The 18,906-nt window shown below is 31.7% G+C and overlaps 1 protein-coding gene across 1 annotated transcript in view; it reads left to right on the forward strand.

The window, feature by feature from the left end:
- LOC106463157 overlaps positions 1-18,906 on the forward strand; it is a 44,170-nt gene that overhangs the window by 5,059 nt on the left and 20,205 nt on the right. The window contains exons 4-12 of the mRNA XM_022390586.1: positions 1,130-1,458; positions 3,279-3,383; positions 4,141-4,212; positions 5,736-5,827; positions 8,292-8,646; positions 8,842-10,920; positions 12,163-12,831; positions 13,406-13,478; positions 16,044-16,291. Of these exons, the coding sequence (XP_022246294.1) occupies positions 1,130-1,458; positions 3,279-3,383; positions 4,141-4,212; positions 5,736-5,827; positions 8,292-8,646; positions 8,842-10,920; positions 12,163-12,831; positions 13,406-13,478; positions 16,044-16,291 (4,022 nt within the window). The remainder of the gene's footprint in view (positions 1-1,129; positions 1,459-3,278; positions 3,384-4,140; positions 4,213-5,735; positions 5,828-8,291; positions 8,647-8,841; positions 10,921-12,162; positions 12,832-13,405; positions 13,479-16,043; positions 16,292-18,906) is intronic.

The raw sequence follows: 18,906 nt of genomic DNA on the forward strand, positions 1-18,906 counted from the left end.
TTTTTATAGGTTTTATACATACATTTGAATAACTAAAGAATCATAAATTACTACATTAATACCATAGAATTCCACTATAATTTATCAAGTTTATTAACTAAGATGTATTTTAGTCCAAAAAAAAATTGGAATTTTGAGCAGACTAAAGACACACCCTACCTTGTTGAAATATTGATTCAAAAGAAAGAAATGGCATCCAAGCCTGTTAAAATGGCTGAGCTTCCAATTGGTTATTCATGTCATATATAAGAGTAAGTGTATATAAGGGAACATTTTCAAAAATGGAAAGAGGTGGGCAGGGTGCCACCGTGTTTGGTTTATTACATGAGCAATATCTTAGCAAACAGAAAAGGTACCTTCTTATTTTATATTCTAGCTTGTCAATAACAGTAATTTGAGTTTCTAATTCGTTCAAAACTATAGACGTAGTTTTTTGAATTCACAAACATCTAGTTTGAACCAGTGCTGCATTCAACATACCACGTGACACACAAAAATCAATGTTTATCTGTGTTTTTTAATATTTGCTTTTAAATTAAGAAATTGAGTAATATATAGTACTAAAATTTGAATTATAATCTACAGTTGGATACCGCACTTATTGACGAAAATTCATGAAATAGTAGTTCAATAAAAGTTTGAATGCGAGTCAACAAACGAGATGACATGGCCTTTCACTCGTGACCCATCTCGAAAGGGTTAATGTTACCACAAGACAGTTTAGATGGTTGAGACAAGAAAGTGTACAAGATAGCTGATGTGTAATTTAGTATAAATGTATTACATTCGCCTAGGATGATACTTTATGTATATACTTACCTGTCACAAAAAAAGAAATGACTATCCATTATACAATCAAAATGTTATTTTTTTTATACATTAGTGTTTATAATATCCTATAATGTAAACTCATAGAATACAACTTTTGTGTGAATTTATTCTATATTACTTGCATTTCAAGTCAATACACTACGCCCAAATAAAAGCATTCTACAAGAGTAGATGTATTATCTAGCTATCTTTGAAACACTCTGAAACTATATGTTTGTTTGCATTATAAATATCTTTAATCAGAACAAATGATCTGCAAGTTTATGTATATTTATTAATATAGCTGTTTTTATTCAAGCAGAGAAATACAACAGTAGCCAGAAACTTAAAGCTGAAGGCTTACCTGAAAGAACAATGGTCCAATCACATACTGTCAAAAAACCTTCAGTTACAGTTTCTTCGATGAAAAAGACTGCAACTGATGCTGCAAAGAGATCTCCTTCTTTGAAAGCTGGCATGAAAGAGTCTTCATCTGTGAATAATGATGTGAAAAGTTCGATCAATAGTGAACGCCAAGTTAGAATCTCTAAGTTAACCCCAAAGATGTTGGCATTACAGCAAGAAAAAATTAAGTCAAAAATGGGTATTTCTTTTCCTCGGAAAATTTCATCAACACCTGTGCTTATGGTTTGTGTTTGAATTAAATTCAATAACATACATGTCTTTTTATAAACTGGCACCAAAAATTTTCATTTGGATTAATAGTCGAACTTTAGATTGACCATTTCATAACCTTGATACCTTAAGTTTTCTTAAGTGATTGCAAAAGGCATAAGAATTTGAGTATAGTCTCCTATACTCTTAATGTTACGACTACCTCAGTTAGTTATAGGTACTAGTAATTTTTTGGGAAGGTAAACTGGTGTTTCATTTCCGTCTTTTCTCTAGATTGTGGATTACTAGTGGAACTTTAGACTGACCATTTCATAACCTTCATACCATTAACTCTGTCCTTCTCCCCCCAAAATCTTGTACCTAGTAAGACAATGTGTTTTGGATCATTATCCTGCTAAAATGCAAAGAAGAAGCTAATTATACATCATTCAATGGTTATTTTGTATTAAAACAAGACAATAAAGACTATAACCCAAGCATTTTTGAAAAGTGGACTTATCTTCTTTGGAGCAACTGGGAGAAGAAAGGTTCATCTTTCGAAAAAATGCTCGGGTTATAGGGATTTTATCATCTTGTGTCAAGACTTCTTGAACCAACGTGTTTTTCTGACATCATCATTGTATTAAAACCATGTATTATACTGATACCTCTTCATATTACCATCAGTTTAGGCAATATCTCTCACTCCTGGAGCAGAAAACATTCCCACACTATTACAGACCCACACATATTCCTATACTGATGTTTACATCTCCAGAGAATTTCAAGTATGCGAGGGCTATGATTTGTAGTGGATTTCAGATTTAGAATACTTACAAACCATAATATAACTTTTAGTGTTAATTAACAATAAGAGGTACCACTAGTAACCATTTGTATTTAACTGTCATTTATTTATTTTTTTTAGGGAATATGCCCCTTGTTTCTTATTTAATAAATCATAACGTGTGTCATTTAGGGGATGAAAACAAAACTAACAGAGAGCAAAAAAATTACCTGACCTTTTATATTGAAAATGTTCTGAGTTTTTAGCATCTGTTGCTCTTACAACTGCAAAGTTTAAATGGATGATTTATTCTCTCATGTAATATTCTACTTTTTTGGTTGCACTTTTCCATGTTAACCAAATAGTTCTGTTGTTTATTCCAACTTCATAGATATTATGTATTTCTTAATTTGAAACTAAGAATGTTTTGGATCAGTTTCATGTTGATATTCTAGGAATGTCACTATCATCCTAATTGGATGTTTTTCTTGAACATCCAATCTCTTTATTTGGACTTTAAGCTCCCAGTTAAATAAAATATTCTATTAAATGTCCTTCAAGCCATTGATTTTATGAACTATGAGCTATTGTTTTGTTTGTTTATGCAAAACAGTTATTTTAATTAATTCTAGATTTGTTTTTAATTATTTTTGTTACTTTTAGTCATATTGAAAATTTCAATGCCTTTGTGTTATTTTGGCACTTTACTGGTCATTTAAAGCAATTAACTTAACTGAAGCTAGTGTTGGTGACTTAAAACAGGAGTGCAAAATAAAAGTATCATTATGAAAAGGTGTCAGTGGTACAGGCCCTCACAATCTGCATTTAATGGTGCTCAATAGTTGATATGTGCAATTATGTTGTGATAAAATTTCAGTAGTGAATACTGTGTAGATTTTTATGATATAACAGAATTAGTCCTTTTTATTATTTTTTGATGTGTGAAATAATTTCAAACTTAGAAGAAAACCTCTGTGAATGCACACACACACATATATATGTATATATGACAGCTAAAAGCTTTTATAGTCTGTATGATAAACATGCTTTTCTTTATGACTGGTAGGAGACAAGGTCACCTGGAGTGCCCCAGAAGAGTTCCAAGCCATTCTGTGGAGAATGTGAAGGTTGTTTACGTCAGGAAGACTGTGGTGAATGTGTCATGTGTTTGGTGAGTGGATTTCTTTCATGTAGACACTGTTGGATCTTTTGCATTTCATGAACAAATACCTTTACTTTTAAAACAACGTATCACATTTCTAATTAACCCTCTCGCTACAGACAGACGATTTTTTAGAGAGTTTCATTCAAAATTTAATTCAACTGTTTTATTATCATTGTATATAAATATACTTGGCATCAAAACATAGTTAACAAATCAATTTTTAATAATATATAAGTTTTAATTTCTTAATTTTATAAAGAAATATTCAAAAAAATCCTCTATCTTTCCTAGAATGAGAATTGTGACATTTGCTCTCTAAGTCTTCCCCCCTTCTCAAGTGCGTTTACTATCCCTCTGAGAAGTATGGAACTTAATGTAAATTACTCATCATTACTTTTAGATGATATTATTATTAAAAGGATAGTATAAAATTAAAGGCAAAGAGTTTGATATTGTATTATATTAAAGGATACCAATTGAAGTTCTTCTGTAATTCCTCCGCAGTACTATTTTATAATTTATTTGATTTTAAGTACAATAAGGCTCATGGATTATTGTATATAAGTGATGTTTTATTTGTACTCATTCAAGAGATATTTGATGACTGCACTATCACAGTACTTTACATATGGTATATGTAGTAAATGTCCATATATATATATATAGTGCGTATAAGTTAGGTAGTGTTATTGGATTTCAACAAAGTTACAACTGTTATTTAAATTTTTTGGTGTTTGTGTACAATTGGTTCTTTTCTTTTTAGGATAAGAAGAAATTTGGTGGTCCAGGTAGGATGAAGAAGAAGTGTTTGCTAAAATTGTGTGCAGAATTGACAGTAGGTGTTTTTTAAAGGATTTATGTCACAACTTGTAACTTTTCACAATAATTGTTAAAGTAATTCTTTGTGTGAGTTGAATAAGTGAATTAGAAACTTATGAACACCTTTTATGTCAGGCTTTTGTTTTTGGAAATGAACTAAAATAAAAAGGTCAAGCTTCTTTTGTTTCATTCTTTGATAACCAAATTGTAATACATGATAAACGTGCAAACAAGTTTGGACAAATAATTTATAATATGGTGAAAAATGGTTTGATCAAATTAACTGGGCAAATATTCTTTGAAACATGGAGGGTACCTAAGTTATCTCAGGCAAGCCGTGGAAGAGATTAAGGTATGAAACTTAAGTAATTTATTGCAGAGATAAAAAGTAAACTACTATACACTTCACTACTCTGGCTCCCAAAAGTGTTAACTACAATTGGCTGAAGTTCTGCTTTTTATAGCTACAAAGAATTTCTAGTACAACACAGTTACAGTTCTAAACCTGTATATCCTATTGTAACAACATAAAATAATTTAAATTCTAAATAATTATGTAAAATGCATAACACTACATTTGTTTTGTTTAAGCTTTGACGTAGTACAAAAATGCTAATCAGTATTAGTTTTAACTAAGAGTGCTCAAAATCTTTGTGTTGGTGAATGTAAATAGTAATATATATATATTTTCTAAAGATTATTTAATGAGCTGAAGAAAGATTTTGGTTTCATAGTTTCACTGACTTGTTTAGCAAAAGGAAATTTTAATTTTTGCTCACCCTCGAGTAAAAAGGTATTTTCAGTATACAAAGCCTTACCTGCAGTAAGTAAACACTAAAGATAAGGAGTGCAACTTCTATAGTTTCAATTACAACTGAACAAACATTCATTATAGACAAGTGTAACATTAAGCTGTGTAGTGAGCAATATCAGTGAGATTCTAGGAAATATCTAGTTATAAACTGTCTTCAACTGAATTATAAATAATATGAAATATTTTGAAGTTTGGGCATTTGCCAATAGATGTTTTGTATAACATGAATGTATCATTTCTTAAATAAATTAGGATTTATTAACCATATTTAATTCCTAAGCCACCAGATGAGTTTGTTTTTTTAAAACTGCTTTCAAACAAACTTTAAATTGAATTGTGCACATATTTTGAAATTTTAATTTTACATATTCGTTTTTTTTATACTGAATAATAACCAACCAAAGTAGTTAAATGACAGCACCTTTTTACTACTGCAATCAAGTTCTAAAATTGAAATAGAAGAGTACCAATTCATTAGAAACATGTATCAGGGGATGGGGATTCGAACCCACAACCCTCAGATTGCGAGTTGAGCGTCCTAACTACCTGGCCATGCCGGGCCAATTATTAAGTGATTAGAATGTGTAAAAACCTAAATATTCAACAAGTTACTAACTGTAATAAAAATAAACATTATTAATGCCATATGTTACTTGAATGTGATACACTTAGCATTGTTACAGATTGGACATAAAAGTTTACTATCAAGTTGTATTTTTTTACAGATTAATCGTGTGTATCAGGTAGAAAAAGTACTTGGAAAGAGGTTCCACAATGGACAGCTCGAGTATTTGTTAAAATGGAAAGGGTACCCAAAGTAAGTAATGTAAGGGCTACCAAGTGGAATACCAAGTAATTCAGCAGAGTTTTATACAACTATTTAGAATTATAAGTTTATTTATAACTTCTGTTCAGCAAAGCCATGTAAAGTTATAAAAGTTCCATCACAAGAGGTAATGGGGAAAGTCATCTTGAATTGGTTATTAAGCTGTTCTCGTATACTCAAATAGGTGTTGTAACCACGTGAATATGTATTTCAGGTTTTTAGGCTTAGATTAATAAAACTTATTTAATTTGTTTATTTCTGAAATTAAACTTAATTTTGTAAAACTATGAGCAATAGATATTATTTCTGGTGGTATGTTTGTGTTTGGAACAGTGTAAAAAATTGTTAAAGGTAGCTTAGAATTGCACACCTTAATTTTAGAGAAAAAAATCATTGGTTTGATTATCCTCTCTGTGTAAACCAAACTTGAAGCTTTCAGATAGACAGAAAAAGTGGAAATATATAAACTTTTTTTTTGGTGAAGTAAACAAAGTCATTACTTTAGACACTAAGGTTGATAATTTTTGTAGTTAATTCTACATGTCTTTCTTAACACAAACTTTTTTTAAGGTATGTCGAAATAGCAAATCAGTTTATACTCATTAACTGAGAACGTGATTAGGGAAAGTTCCCAGAATGGAAAACAAAGAATTCTAATACATAACTAAGGAACAAGAAACATACCTTGGAAATGTCTTGTTTCTTTTCACAGTCTTTTCATTCTTAATATCTTTTCCGTGTTATATTATATCTGTTTAAAAGCTACAGGAATATTCTTCTATGAGAAGACATTGGGAAAGGATATTTAGGGTTAGTGAGTATGGTAAGCTTTGAGAGCAAACTATTCAGTTGACCCAAGATTTTTTTATTTGCATGTATTAGTAAAGCTAATGTTACTCAAATAACACATACAAGAACTCCTTAGTTATTGAAAATAAGTGATAATTATTAAAAAGAAGTTGAACTTGGCCAAAAAAATATAGTTGGAAAACTATTGCCTATATCAGTGTAGGCCTAGGATATGAGCACTAGTTGTGTTTCTAGTTAATGCATTTACTGTTCCTCAGTGTTTTATGCTATACTTGTGGCTACATAACTGCTTGAATAGATTAAAAGATAGATAACAGATATGAAAATAAAACAGTTCAGAATTCACTGGATATATAAAATGGAATTCTGATCAGTAATATAAAAAAATCCAGTTTTCTTTCCATCATATTTTTGTTTTAGTAGTTATGTTTATTTTATGTAAGAGCTTGTATGAATAGAAGATAAAATTAGTATGTTGTTATCAGAACAATACAGGCAACAATTATAGTTATATTGAGAAAAAATTTTGATTACATTTACATTATTTTAGACACATAAAAAAAATAGAAACTAGACAAAAGAAAGTATTTTTAATAGCAACATTTCACAACAAAATTTCTGAAAGTCACTACTAAAATATTATACAAATACTAAACCAAGTTATATAATAATTTTCAAACACAAACTAGATATGTAGAAAGTGTGTACCAAATTTCATGCGTTTAGGTTAAGTATTTTAAGTGTGAGAATAAAACAAAATGGGGGACACCATATCACCCTGCCACACCAGGAACAATTAATTTGTAATGAGTTAGATAAATTGAATAATCTAAAATTAATAAAAATGTTTGTGTATTTTACTATAAACTACTTTTTACAAAATTCATATCTAATAATATCAAAAATAGTACTGTTAATATATATTCTAATACTAGCCAGAGTATTTAACATTGTGAATGAACTATGAGGTTTTGATTCATCTAAGATTTTGTTACATGGAAAAATGCACCATTCTGAGGGTAAGATGTAAGGTAAGAAAATAAATTATGAACCTCAATTAAGGTGGATATGAACTGTTGTTCTGCAATAAGTTTAAGAAACATTAAGCAGGGTTTACACGGGTCCTTGAAATCCTGGAAAGTCATGGAAAATGAGCTATGACAATTTCATTATTGAAAATCATGGGAAAATGGCTATTTTTAAGACATGTGCTGGAAATTTCAGTTTCATTAAAAAAAAACGTTCTTCATAAAGTAGTCACTTTATTTTAACAAATCACAAGAACAAAAGAAAATTACCTCATTGGGACTTAAACTGTTACAATTTCCACTGGCGGGTACATTTGATGGACAGAAACATCTGGATAATTAAATATTAATCCTGAATGGCAGGATTCTAGAGCCCTGGAAATTTGAGAACAAGTCTTGGAATTTCCTTTTTTAAAGTCTGTGTGAACCCTGATTATTGTGGGAAAATCTGTTTTCAGTCATTAAAATACTATTAACATTTATATTATTTCATGCTTTTGTACTTATGTTAAACTTGGGAAAGCTGTTGATATCCACTGGAACTTCACAATTTTGGTTAATTGCAAAATGTACTGGTTATCTTTTAAATCATTAATATCTGTAAAAATGTTGCTTAGTTCTGAAAACTGCTGGGAACCAGAAGAGAATATCCTCAGTAAGAACTTGATTGAAGAATTTGAGAATCAGAAGAAATGTGAAGGCAAAGGAAAGATTGTAGATGGAAAAACAAGAGAGAGGACTTCCCTAGAACCTGCTAGTAAAATGACAAAAACTCCTCTTAAGAATTTCAAAGATAAGGTTGAGTCTCCTGTCCATCTTTCCAAAAGCATCAAAATATCCAACAAAAAAGACAAGGAGGAAATAGCTTCTAATGTATCTGTTAGCAGTGTTACCAAGACAGCAACAAAACGCCCGAGGGAGAAGTCATCATCTCCTGAACCTGTTGTTAAAATAATCAAACTAGAAGTGGAGGTTAGTTAACTTATTACAGATCTGTTGAGTCGTTCTATTAGAATTCATCTATTTGATTATTAAGTGAATTAAAACTTTGTTTTGTGTTTAATTTTTCTTGTATAAAACTTAATTTTAATCAGTTTTAAAATGTCAATAAGTTTTGGATTCCACTGAAGCACGTCACTTGAGCTTTATTATACTGTCTTTTTCTAGGAATCTTCAAAAGAAATTGAAGAGAATGGAGAAGTCCAGGAACCAGCCAATCAAAGCTGTACTACTCTTGAAGAAATCCAACCTCCTAAACCTCAAACTACTCAGGAAAACATTGATGTTGAACAAGAAATCAGGGAACTAATAAGAAAAAAATCTGCATGGAAAAAGTTTAAAGCTTCAAAAAACACTGATTTGGAAGTCGACCAAGAAGTAGGAGAGCCATCCAAAACACAAGATTCAGATCAAAATCCTAAAGCTGTTATGTCTGATGATACCATGATAGAAAATGAAAATAAAGATAGCAAACAAGAAATAATGGTAAAAAAGAACACTTTTTACAAGCAAATTGGCTTGCAGCAGTTGGAGAAAAAACCAGGTAGAGGTCGTCCCAAAGGAAGCAGAAAAGTTGGGAGGCCCAGAAAAAGTGATACAGAAAAATTTCAAGGAGGACGAATTACAAAAATGAAACAAAAACTATCAATAATGAAAAAACGGAAATCTTTTCATGGATTGAAACCATTGCTTAATTCAACTTCCATATCTAAAGCAAATAATTCATCATTGGGTGGGGACAGTAATGAAAGTTTCAGATTCAAAGAGCTTGATAAAAATGGAAACACAGTAACAAGTACAAAAGAAGAAAGCATCACTGATACAGAACAGCTGATTTCTTCAGAAAGTGAGGGTCGAAGTAGACGTTCCACTAGTCTTGCTGCAAGAAATTTTATCAAATCTGTGTGTCGCAGGATTCAAAACACAAAAAAACTGGAAAGAATTTGGGCTGATAATGAAAATAAACTTCTTCATAGACGGTTTTTAGAAGATTCATCAGGCAGTGAATGGGAGGATGAAGATGAAGATTATGAGGTTATCTCAAATGATTCTCAACATAAATCTGATGAAGACAGTAATTTACAAAAGAAAGAACCAATGGTGAATAGTTTGCAGTTACTGGAAAACTTTCATAGAAAACCATTTTCTTTTCTTTTACCTGAGAGCTACAGATCTGGTTTGTTTGGTCACAGTGGAAGATATCGTGGAATGAGAAATTTCCCAAGCAAACTAGACCGCCTACGGATGTTTTACAACATACAAAACCTTCCTGATTCTCTGAAAAAGAAACCTGGAAGAAAACCTAAATCCTTTTTCCAAAATCAACCTCGTAGCTTTTTTCATGGGATAACAGTTCGTGGAAGAGGTAGACCAAGAATTAGAACTAGTTTTTTGGGTAGAATTTCTCACTGTGGTGTAGGTGACTTTAGAACAAGTGTTGGTCTATCTCAAAGAGGGTTATGGACCAGTAGAGGTAGACGTGGAAGAGTTAGAGGATTAAAACGTGGAGTAGGAATTTGGCGTAGTGGTATGGTAGGGATAGGAGAGTCAGAAAAAACACTAGATGAGACACCAAATGCAGAGGGTAATACTAGGTTAGTAACACAGTCTTCTGGACCTGTGATGATATCTGTTGTTCAGGGCTTAGCTCAAGGCCAAAGGAGAGGCAGAGGAAGACTGGGACTGCAAGGTGGTATTAGACGACAGCATGTCATCATTGGACCTCACAAAAGAAGAGGACGACCACCAAAAACAGAGTCAATCATGCGTGTGGTTCAACCCACTACTATGGATGAAAATCAGGCAGTTGATTTTACTGAGGGATTGTCAGAAAATACCCAAGAACGTTTAGGAACACCAGCATCATTGTTAAAGAGAAAACGAGGAAGACCTCGTAAATATCCACAGTATATTTCAAAAGATTACAAGTTCTTTGGTGATGCTGCTCAGTTTGCTCCAGGTCAGAAAAGTGATTCGGAAGAGTTAATCCAACAACCTGTTATAAAAAGAAAACGAGGAAGGCCACCAAAATATCCATCTTTGATCCAGCGAAGTATTTGGACATCAAGAATGGGCTTGCCACCAGAAGAAGAAGGGGCTACTAATTGGCATGGAAGAAGACAAAATAGGATATTTGTGGTAATGCCTGATTCTAGCATTGTGGAGGTTAGAGGAACAGACACCGTCAAAGCTGCAGACATAGCTGCCAGTAAATTGGAAGCAATAAAAAGAGGAGATCTTGGACAGGTAAGGTTTGTTTTTATATTGATAACAGCTAGCTTTACAAGTAAATTTTTATCATCAGTATACTTTCACAACTTACTGTCAGCACACTAAATAGATCATAAGGCTGATATAGAGCATTCAAAAGTTGTTGAAAGAAAATCTTGTAGTAGATGTTATTTGATGCATCTAGTAGCTATAAGTGATCTTGTAATAGATTATTGTGATGTAGAAGGTAGTGTTTATTAATAAATTTCATCAAATAAAGTTTTGTTGCTGCTTTTCAAAGTAAATGAACAGAGAGTGATTATTTTCAACAATGTGTGTGGGTGTAAATGAATGTACTGCCAAGAAAAGGCCAGGAAAAACATGCATAGTTACTATTTGTTGTTACAAGATGCTAAATGAAATACTAGCAGTCTGATATTTTTAATAATTAATTATCAATGCTTTATATTAATTCATAGTCCTGCCACAGTGTTTATAGTTTCTCATCTAATTTTGTTTTATCTGTTACAAGTGTATGTTTTCTGAAAGTTTGTTTTGTGAAGTAGTTTGATTAAGAGGAATTAATTTTAATGGGATAGATGAGTGCATAGGGATAAGTCTTCAAAGTTAGTATTTAAAAAGATTTATATTTCCCAGTGAGAAAAGATTAAGGTTTCTAAAGTGTGGAGTTTGAAAATAAATAATTTTGTTTATTAAAGTCTGTTTTCCTTAAATGCAACATTTAAAGAGTGTTATGTAATCTAAAAAGGTTATATTTTTTCCAATCAATAAGCTAGATTTGTAGTGTGATTATCAGTGTACCAGGTAAAATAATGTTTCTGTAGTAATTAAAATTAGGATATGTAATTAATTATTAGGCAAGAATTTGGGTTTCAGGATATCTTTAAAAATATTTGTCACTTTAGGCCTAACTACTAGACATAAAAAAAGCATTTCCTTCTGGTTATTAAATTAATTGTTGTTCATCCATAACGTAAGAAAGAGATTAAGATGTGCGTGTTTAAACCATCACCAGATTGTTATGAAGATGTTATAATGGTCTACTCTAGACATTATGCAAAAATATCACTTGTAACCAACTGTATAATTTTTCTTACTACCTAAAATATTTTTTTTTACTATTAATGTTATTTTATTCCTCCTTTGTTTAATTTTTATTACATTTTTGAAAGTTGGGTATCTTTAGAAGTTTATTGATATGTGTATGTACATCTATACAGATATATATATATATCTTCTGTAAAATGTGTTTTTCAGGGTATCAAAGGGCCATACAAGACACGACCAAAACTAGAAGAATGTACACTTGATACAGTAGATCATACATCAACATTAAAACTTCCAAACACCATTCAGTTAGTAGAAAGTGAACTACCTTTGGAAGAGGCTGACAATGCAGAGAGACTGGTGGGAATGTTCTTATTTCGTCAAGTATATTCACCTAATGAGACAACTCTGAGATGCCTTTTCTGCAGAGATAAATACTCTTTTCGCTTCCAAGTAGATCTGGAGAAGCACTATCACTGCATTCATGAGCTTGCTGTGCATAATACTAAAGCAGACTTTAGTGAGGATATTGTGTTTGTCTGTGTTCCTTCTGATGTAACAGAGGAAACCACTCTGAACTCTGCCTGTAGGTTCTGTGAAATCACCTTGAAGACGCTAAATGAGGTGCGAGAACACTACCCTATTGCCCATGATAAAGCAGTTCGCCTTGTTCCAGAGTCTGCAGTGATAAACCTCGGAGAGTCATTCTACTGCAGCATATGCAGCCAGCCTTCTGTAGACTTTATTGATCACCATGACCACATGAAAAGTGTCCATCATATGCAAACTTATGTTTGTCGTTTTTGTAATTATTGTACTTCTCGACCTAATCGTTTGCGGAGTCACTTTAAGCAGCGCCACTTTGTTGATGATATTCTTGTATTCTGTTGCATCTCCCTGGTTCAATGCTGAAATGCTCACACAAGGCAGTATGCACAGCTTTGAAGTCTGAAATAATTCGGTTGTCCAAAGGACAACCTCAGTCACTAAATTTTGTAACATTTGGTTGTCCAACAAAATTTCTGATTGTCTTAGAGGACCATAAAATTTTTTCACTGACTTAGCAGAATGCTAGTGGGCAAGGCTGAATCAAAACTGTTATGTTCAACTACAATAAACTTGTATTTCAAATATATCTAATTTTACCATCATATACAACCAAAATGCCTATGAACTTGTGTTCCAATGTCACAAGCACACTTTCTGAGCAATAAACAACATAGTATCCATCAATAATATCTGCCTGGTGGATTGCTTTTCATATTAAACATTACTATTTTATAGGTAACTATTAACATCTACATTCCTGTAAAATATGACAGAAAAAACTCATTTTGAATGTTTTAAGTTACCATTATTACTTTTTATAGCATCTTTTGTTTAACGCATTGTTTGTTCTTTTTTGTTATAAACACTAGCACCAAAATTTGAGCTTAATTACCTGTTTGTACAGCATGTGACAAAAGCATATGGCGGTTCAATCTCTCCTTTCCTAGGGCATAAACTTGACAAACAGGACACTGCAGGTGAGGACTCGGAACATCTTGAAAGTGATAATTCTCATGTTATTTTGATGTTTATATTGAATGACTCTGCTGGTTTAGTTCAGCTTCCGAAATACACACACATTCCCGAATCACTCACTGCACACCACAAGTCCAGACTGGCACAGAAACTTCCATAAATGCACTGCTTCTAGCTGCACACACTGTACTACAAAGTTTGATTTGCAGCTTGCCTTCCAGGGTACCTGCAATGGGTACCATGAAAGAAGTCCTCACATTAATAACATCCCTATTCAAAATGCAGAGTTTCATGTGTTATAATTCAACCAATTGCAATTGATGATTGCTCTGCTTCTTACTGTGTGATAAGTTTTATTGGGTGGAAGTTGACAGTTCCATTGGAGAGTTGATAAGAATAGCAATGTCTTTCAGTTGAAATACACTGATATGGCTGCTGAGAAGAAATGTCTCTAGTACTGAGATAAAACAAATACATGGACTTTTTTTGAGTGCACAGAAAGTTAAGTTTATTTTGGCACAAAATAATTGCTACTGTAGCATATGTGTTCATTCTACAATAACAATTAATGAAAGCCTTGCGTTAATCCCTCTTCTATAAGAATTGTATGATAGGAATGGATGCAACAGTTTTTTTACAGGATTTTTCAGATGTAAACAAAAACCTCCTTCATTGCTTACAGTAGGCGTAATGTACCCATATTAGTATATTGTTTACAGTAGTAGGGAAGTAAATTCTCCGAATACTTGGTAGACAACATTCAGCAAGTTATTGTGTCATTTTCATTGTAGAATTTTTAAGGGATTCCGGTTGTTATCCCGCTACCGTATTACACCATTTTACCTGAGGTGACTTGTTTATGGTAATCATTGAAACTGTCAAAACAATATTCATAGAACATTTATATCTATGTTTTTTTTTTTGTTGTTGTTTTTTTCACGGAATTTTGATGAGCACTTTACAGTGTTTTTGGGGTGTAGGCGTGAGGGAATACACAATTTTGTGTCCGTGATGTTGTGGTGAAATTGTTAAAAGTCACTGCAAATATAAACTAATGAATCGCTCTGTTTATGTTCTCATCTTATATTGTCGCTGTGTGACCGTCTCAGCAAACACTGTTAAAATTCAGAATAGGTTTAGAAGGAAACCATTTTATTTATGGAAGGAGAACCAAAATCTGGTTAATGATTGTCATCCAGACAACTATTCAAAATGCCTTAAATTTGTTCACTGTAAGCAATAGGTTGATACTCAGTAATTGATTTATCTACCGTAGTAATGATGAATTGGAATTGCAAAGTATTAAAAATGAAAACACTGGTGAGTGTTTGCATTAGTTACTAAAATTTAAATAAGCATTGATGTACCAAAAGTATTTTTGTCTTCAGATAATTCTAGTTTCTGATTAAATAATTTACTCTTTAATCTCCTGTAAATTATGAAAAAAGCTTTGTGCTCTTTGAAATTAATTACTAGTGCATAAATTTCTTTATCTTTGTCACATTAATCATGCAAAGTATTAACATACACACTAATTTATATACATAAGCAGTCTTTAGTGCTTAGTTACACAAGAACAGTCAATGTTAAAGAAGGGAACGTGAATTTATTGATGCATTCAGAGACATTCCATTTGATTAAATATGCTCATTATAATTCTGGTGTTCATATTTCAACATGTATGTGAATTGGTTGTCATGTCTGGTTGCACTGTTGTGCATGTCAAAGTTAGAAAATGAAGAATTTAAATACTACACATCACCAATACCCTTAAAGTATTGGTAGATGAATAATTCAGGTCAACTGAATATTAACATTTAGTGTTAAGGAAAGTTGCAAACAATGCTACATGTTGTCTCTCACAAAAGTAAAGACATATCAGTTTAACTCCTCCTTTAAACTTTTTAAAAACAGCATTTATTACCTCAGTGGGTGATGTGTCTGTGACATGACATGTTCACATAAAAAGAAACATTTATACTATCTGTGTTTTGATAAATTAAGATATCTATTTCATCTAGTAATCTTTTGTACATAACGTTATTTTCAGAGATCGTGTTTAACATCGTAATGCAACTGTGAAATATTTTACATAATATACACAAAATGTATAATCAAAGTCTAAATAATTTCTATACTTATTAGTCACATTTATATCAGTGTTACCAGATTTATAACTTTTTCACTTCGTTATGGCAGTTTGTTTCTTGTTTGGCAAGTGGTGCCTGCAGGTCAAACTGATTACTGGTCTTTAAAAAGACTTCTAAAGCTGAAAAGTGCATTTGTTGTTCTTATTTTCATATAAAATGAAGGTTTTAAACTTCTTTTGATGATGGAGTTGCATTAATTATTTATATTTTCTTAAATGTTATTGTTTTAAAGTGTTTTTTATGCATATTCAACAGTTTATGGTGCATAATTTGAAATTCTGGGCTGCATAATGTTTATTTTTTTTGTCACAAAATGAAGATCCCTAAATTTTCACAAATGTTATTTAAGCACTGTATGTTGATTTTTGTAAGACTTTAGATTGTAATATGTATCTTTTTCTATTCTTAAAATCACAGGAAAACTTTTTATCATATCTCTTATGAACCTTTTATTAGGCCCTGAGACATGGTCATGCGCAAAATGTCTTCAACCTTGTGGTGATGTCCGAGAACTTACCAGCCACATTGCAGAGTGTCCTTCCCTTCACACTGAAACAACTACTTGGAGTACTGAAACTAATGCCTTTGGAATAGTTGGAAAAGGAAACGTATTCTATAAGTGTAATCACTGCTCCCTCACTTTCTCTACTGAAGATGAAGTTAAGGTAAATGATCATTGGTGATAATAACATTCTTGAGATTGAATTAATAAATGTATTCTGTAAATTTTATCTATTGTATTTTCTTACAGTAGAGAACCTTAGAGTTTGAACTTGTTTGGAAAAAGATTATACTTTAGAAATATAAGCATTGCTCTTTCAGTGAGTTGATATAGGCATGAAAATACTGATTGTAATTTGTTTGAACACATTTAACTATTGGGAGTGATTAGAGACAAATATTATTCAGTTTTTTATTTGTTTAGTAAATGCAGGTCGTTTTTGAAATATTAATTTAATATCTGTAATAGCAGCATATCTGCTGATCTCTGAAAATTCTTTTGTTGTTTTGGGTATGTAAACAATTGGTTGGTAAGTAGGACTTTTACGTGTAAAAATTTCGTGTAGTGAAACATTTCTGATAATTCGTAGGATTTTCATATGCGCCTAAGAGATAGTAAAGAAAGTAAAATACAGTTTTAACAGTTCTTTAAAAGCTTAAAAGGGAATGAACTATTAATAATGACTTATCAGAATTAAGTTTACTATTTTTACCTTCCTTCCTCTCATTTCAAATTTTCATTCTCAGTAGTTATTGATATGCATATACCTGTAGGTTGAAATAGTAATTATAGTTTTAGCTAAACTAAATTTTAATTCATATTCACTGCAACAAACAACTTAAATCATATAAAAATATTTAATAACCTGAATAAAAGTGTAATTCAATTTGATTTTAAAAACTTAATAAATTTAGATACAGTAGAACCTTGACATTTAGGGCACCCTTCTGACTACATCCAAATGCCCTGTATAGTAAGGTGTTCTTAATTTCAAAATTGAACCACACAAAGCTGGATTCCATATTGACCGCACTAAGTTTCTGAATTTAAGGCCCCTAATTTTGTTTGGTTGTATGCAAGACATGGGTTTTCGTGAGTTGCACATTGCCATGACATGGAGCGCTGTCAACAAGAGGTCTCGGGGGGTGTGCCCTTTTTTCTTCATTATTGGTCACAAAGTTTCAAAGTACTTGTCTTCAGAGTTTGAACTGCTAAACGTTTCACATTTATTTTCTGTTTATTTTACTGTCAATGACATGTAAAAATCTGCTGAAAATAAAGAAACAAATCATAATTTGTGTCATTAGCCTGTTTACGTGACACCATAATATGATACTCTTGAGAGCAACAAAGCACGCACACAGAAAAAAGTCGACTTGAACCCTGCTCCAAGAACAAGATGTGGAATTTATCAGCTTATGTATCCCACAGAGTTTACAATGGGAATTCCTCAGAGTAATAAGATTGCACTTTGAATTTGTGAAAATGTTTATTACAGTATATGATTCAAAGCCGATCCAATAAACATTGTAAGTGTTTGAATATTAGTTATTCTGCTGGTGGGATGTTTGGAATTTAGTGGTATACCCTACAGGCATACAAAGATAACTGCCCACTTTATCGAGTGTCTGTTTAGAGAATGAGACTAAAGACACTGCTCTTAGTCTGGAATATCAAGGTGCCCATTATTGCAAGATTTATTTTGGTTACAAATAGTAGAAAAAAGAGACTGAAAAGGTCTGCCCTTAATGGTGCAGGGCCAATTAATTGAGGTTCTGCTGTGCTTAGTTTTTATTGAAAAGAATGTTAACCCCTTATTTACCGGGGCCATTTTGGCTTATCATGAGGGCAAAATCACATTTGTGAATTGAAAAAATTATAGAGAACTTATCTTTTATTGGATTTCAGATTTTATTTTTGTAAATAGTAGCATAACATTCAATTATTTGTACTAAATTGTATTGTTTAATGAAGTTTGAAGAGAAGTTTAATGAAACAAGATACCAAAATATGTTTCAAACTATAAATAAGCTCCCTCTAAGAAAAAAATTTTTTTCAATATTTAACAAAAAAATTTCCTTGCCATTTAGTGCTGGTCCTGCCATCTATGATTGGTATCTAAACCTTTTTCTAGTCTGTTTCCTTTATAAAACAGCATCTGGGTGTGTTAAACCCCAGTTGTAAAGCTTTTAGCCAATCCTAGTCAAAGGTGTCAATTTCAGTACCATGTTATTCCAATTGCTGTATTTCACATTTGACAAATCATAGGATGATAAGCAAAGCACGTGACAAAACTTTATTCTCTGGATTTTACAATATGAACATGAAGGGTGGTGCTTATTATAGTAACTGTCATTTTATATAGAGGTTGTATTTAGTATTGGTCAATAGTACTTTTTATAAGCCTTAAAAAAAAATGTACTTCTGGAAAAAATTGCATGGGATGTACGTGAGTTTATTATTTTTCTATAATAGCTTAAGCCATGCTGTATCGTATATCTATTTATATTACTCATTATATTGAAAAACTAACTCAAAATAGATATATATATTTTTAGGAAAGAAGTTGATCCACGAATGTTAGGGTTAAAATCTGTCGAGTGGCGAGTGCATGTTCTTTATATGAACTAGGCTTAGCACTTTGAACTGAAAGAGTTTGTGATTTTTTATATTCTTTTGCATTTAAATTAGTAGTTTTAAATTCAATAGTTTAGCATAAATTTTATATTTAGTTCATAATAAAAAATATGATTCAGTATTTAGAATGATAAACTTGTG

Source organism: Limulus polyphemus, unplaced genomic scaffold (genome assembly GCF_000517525.1).
Source record: "Limulus polyphemus unplaced genomic scaffold, Limulus_polyphemus-2.1.2 Scaffold1338, whole genome shotgun sequence".
NCBI classification, from domain to species: Eukaryota; Metazoa; Arthropoda; class Merostomata; order Xiphosura; family Limulidae; genus Limulus; species Limulus polyphemus.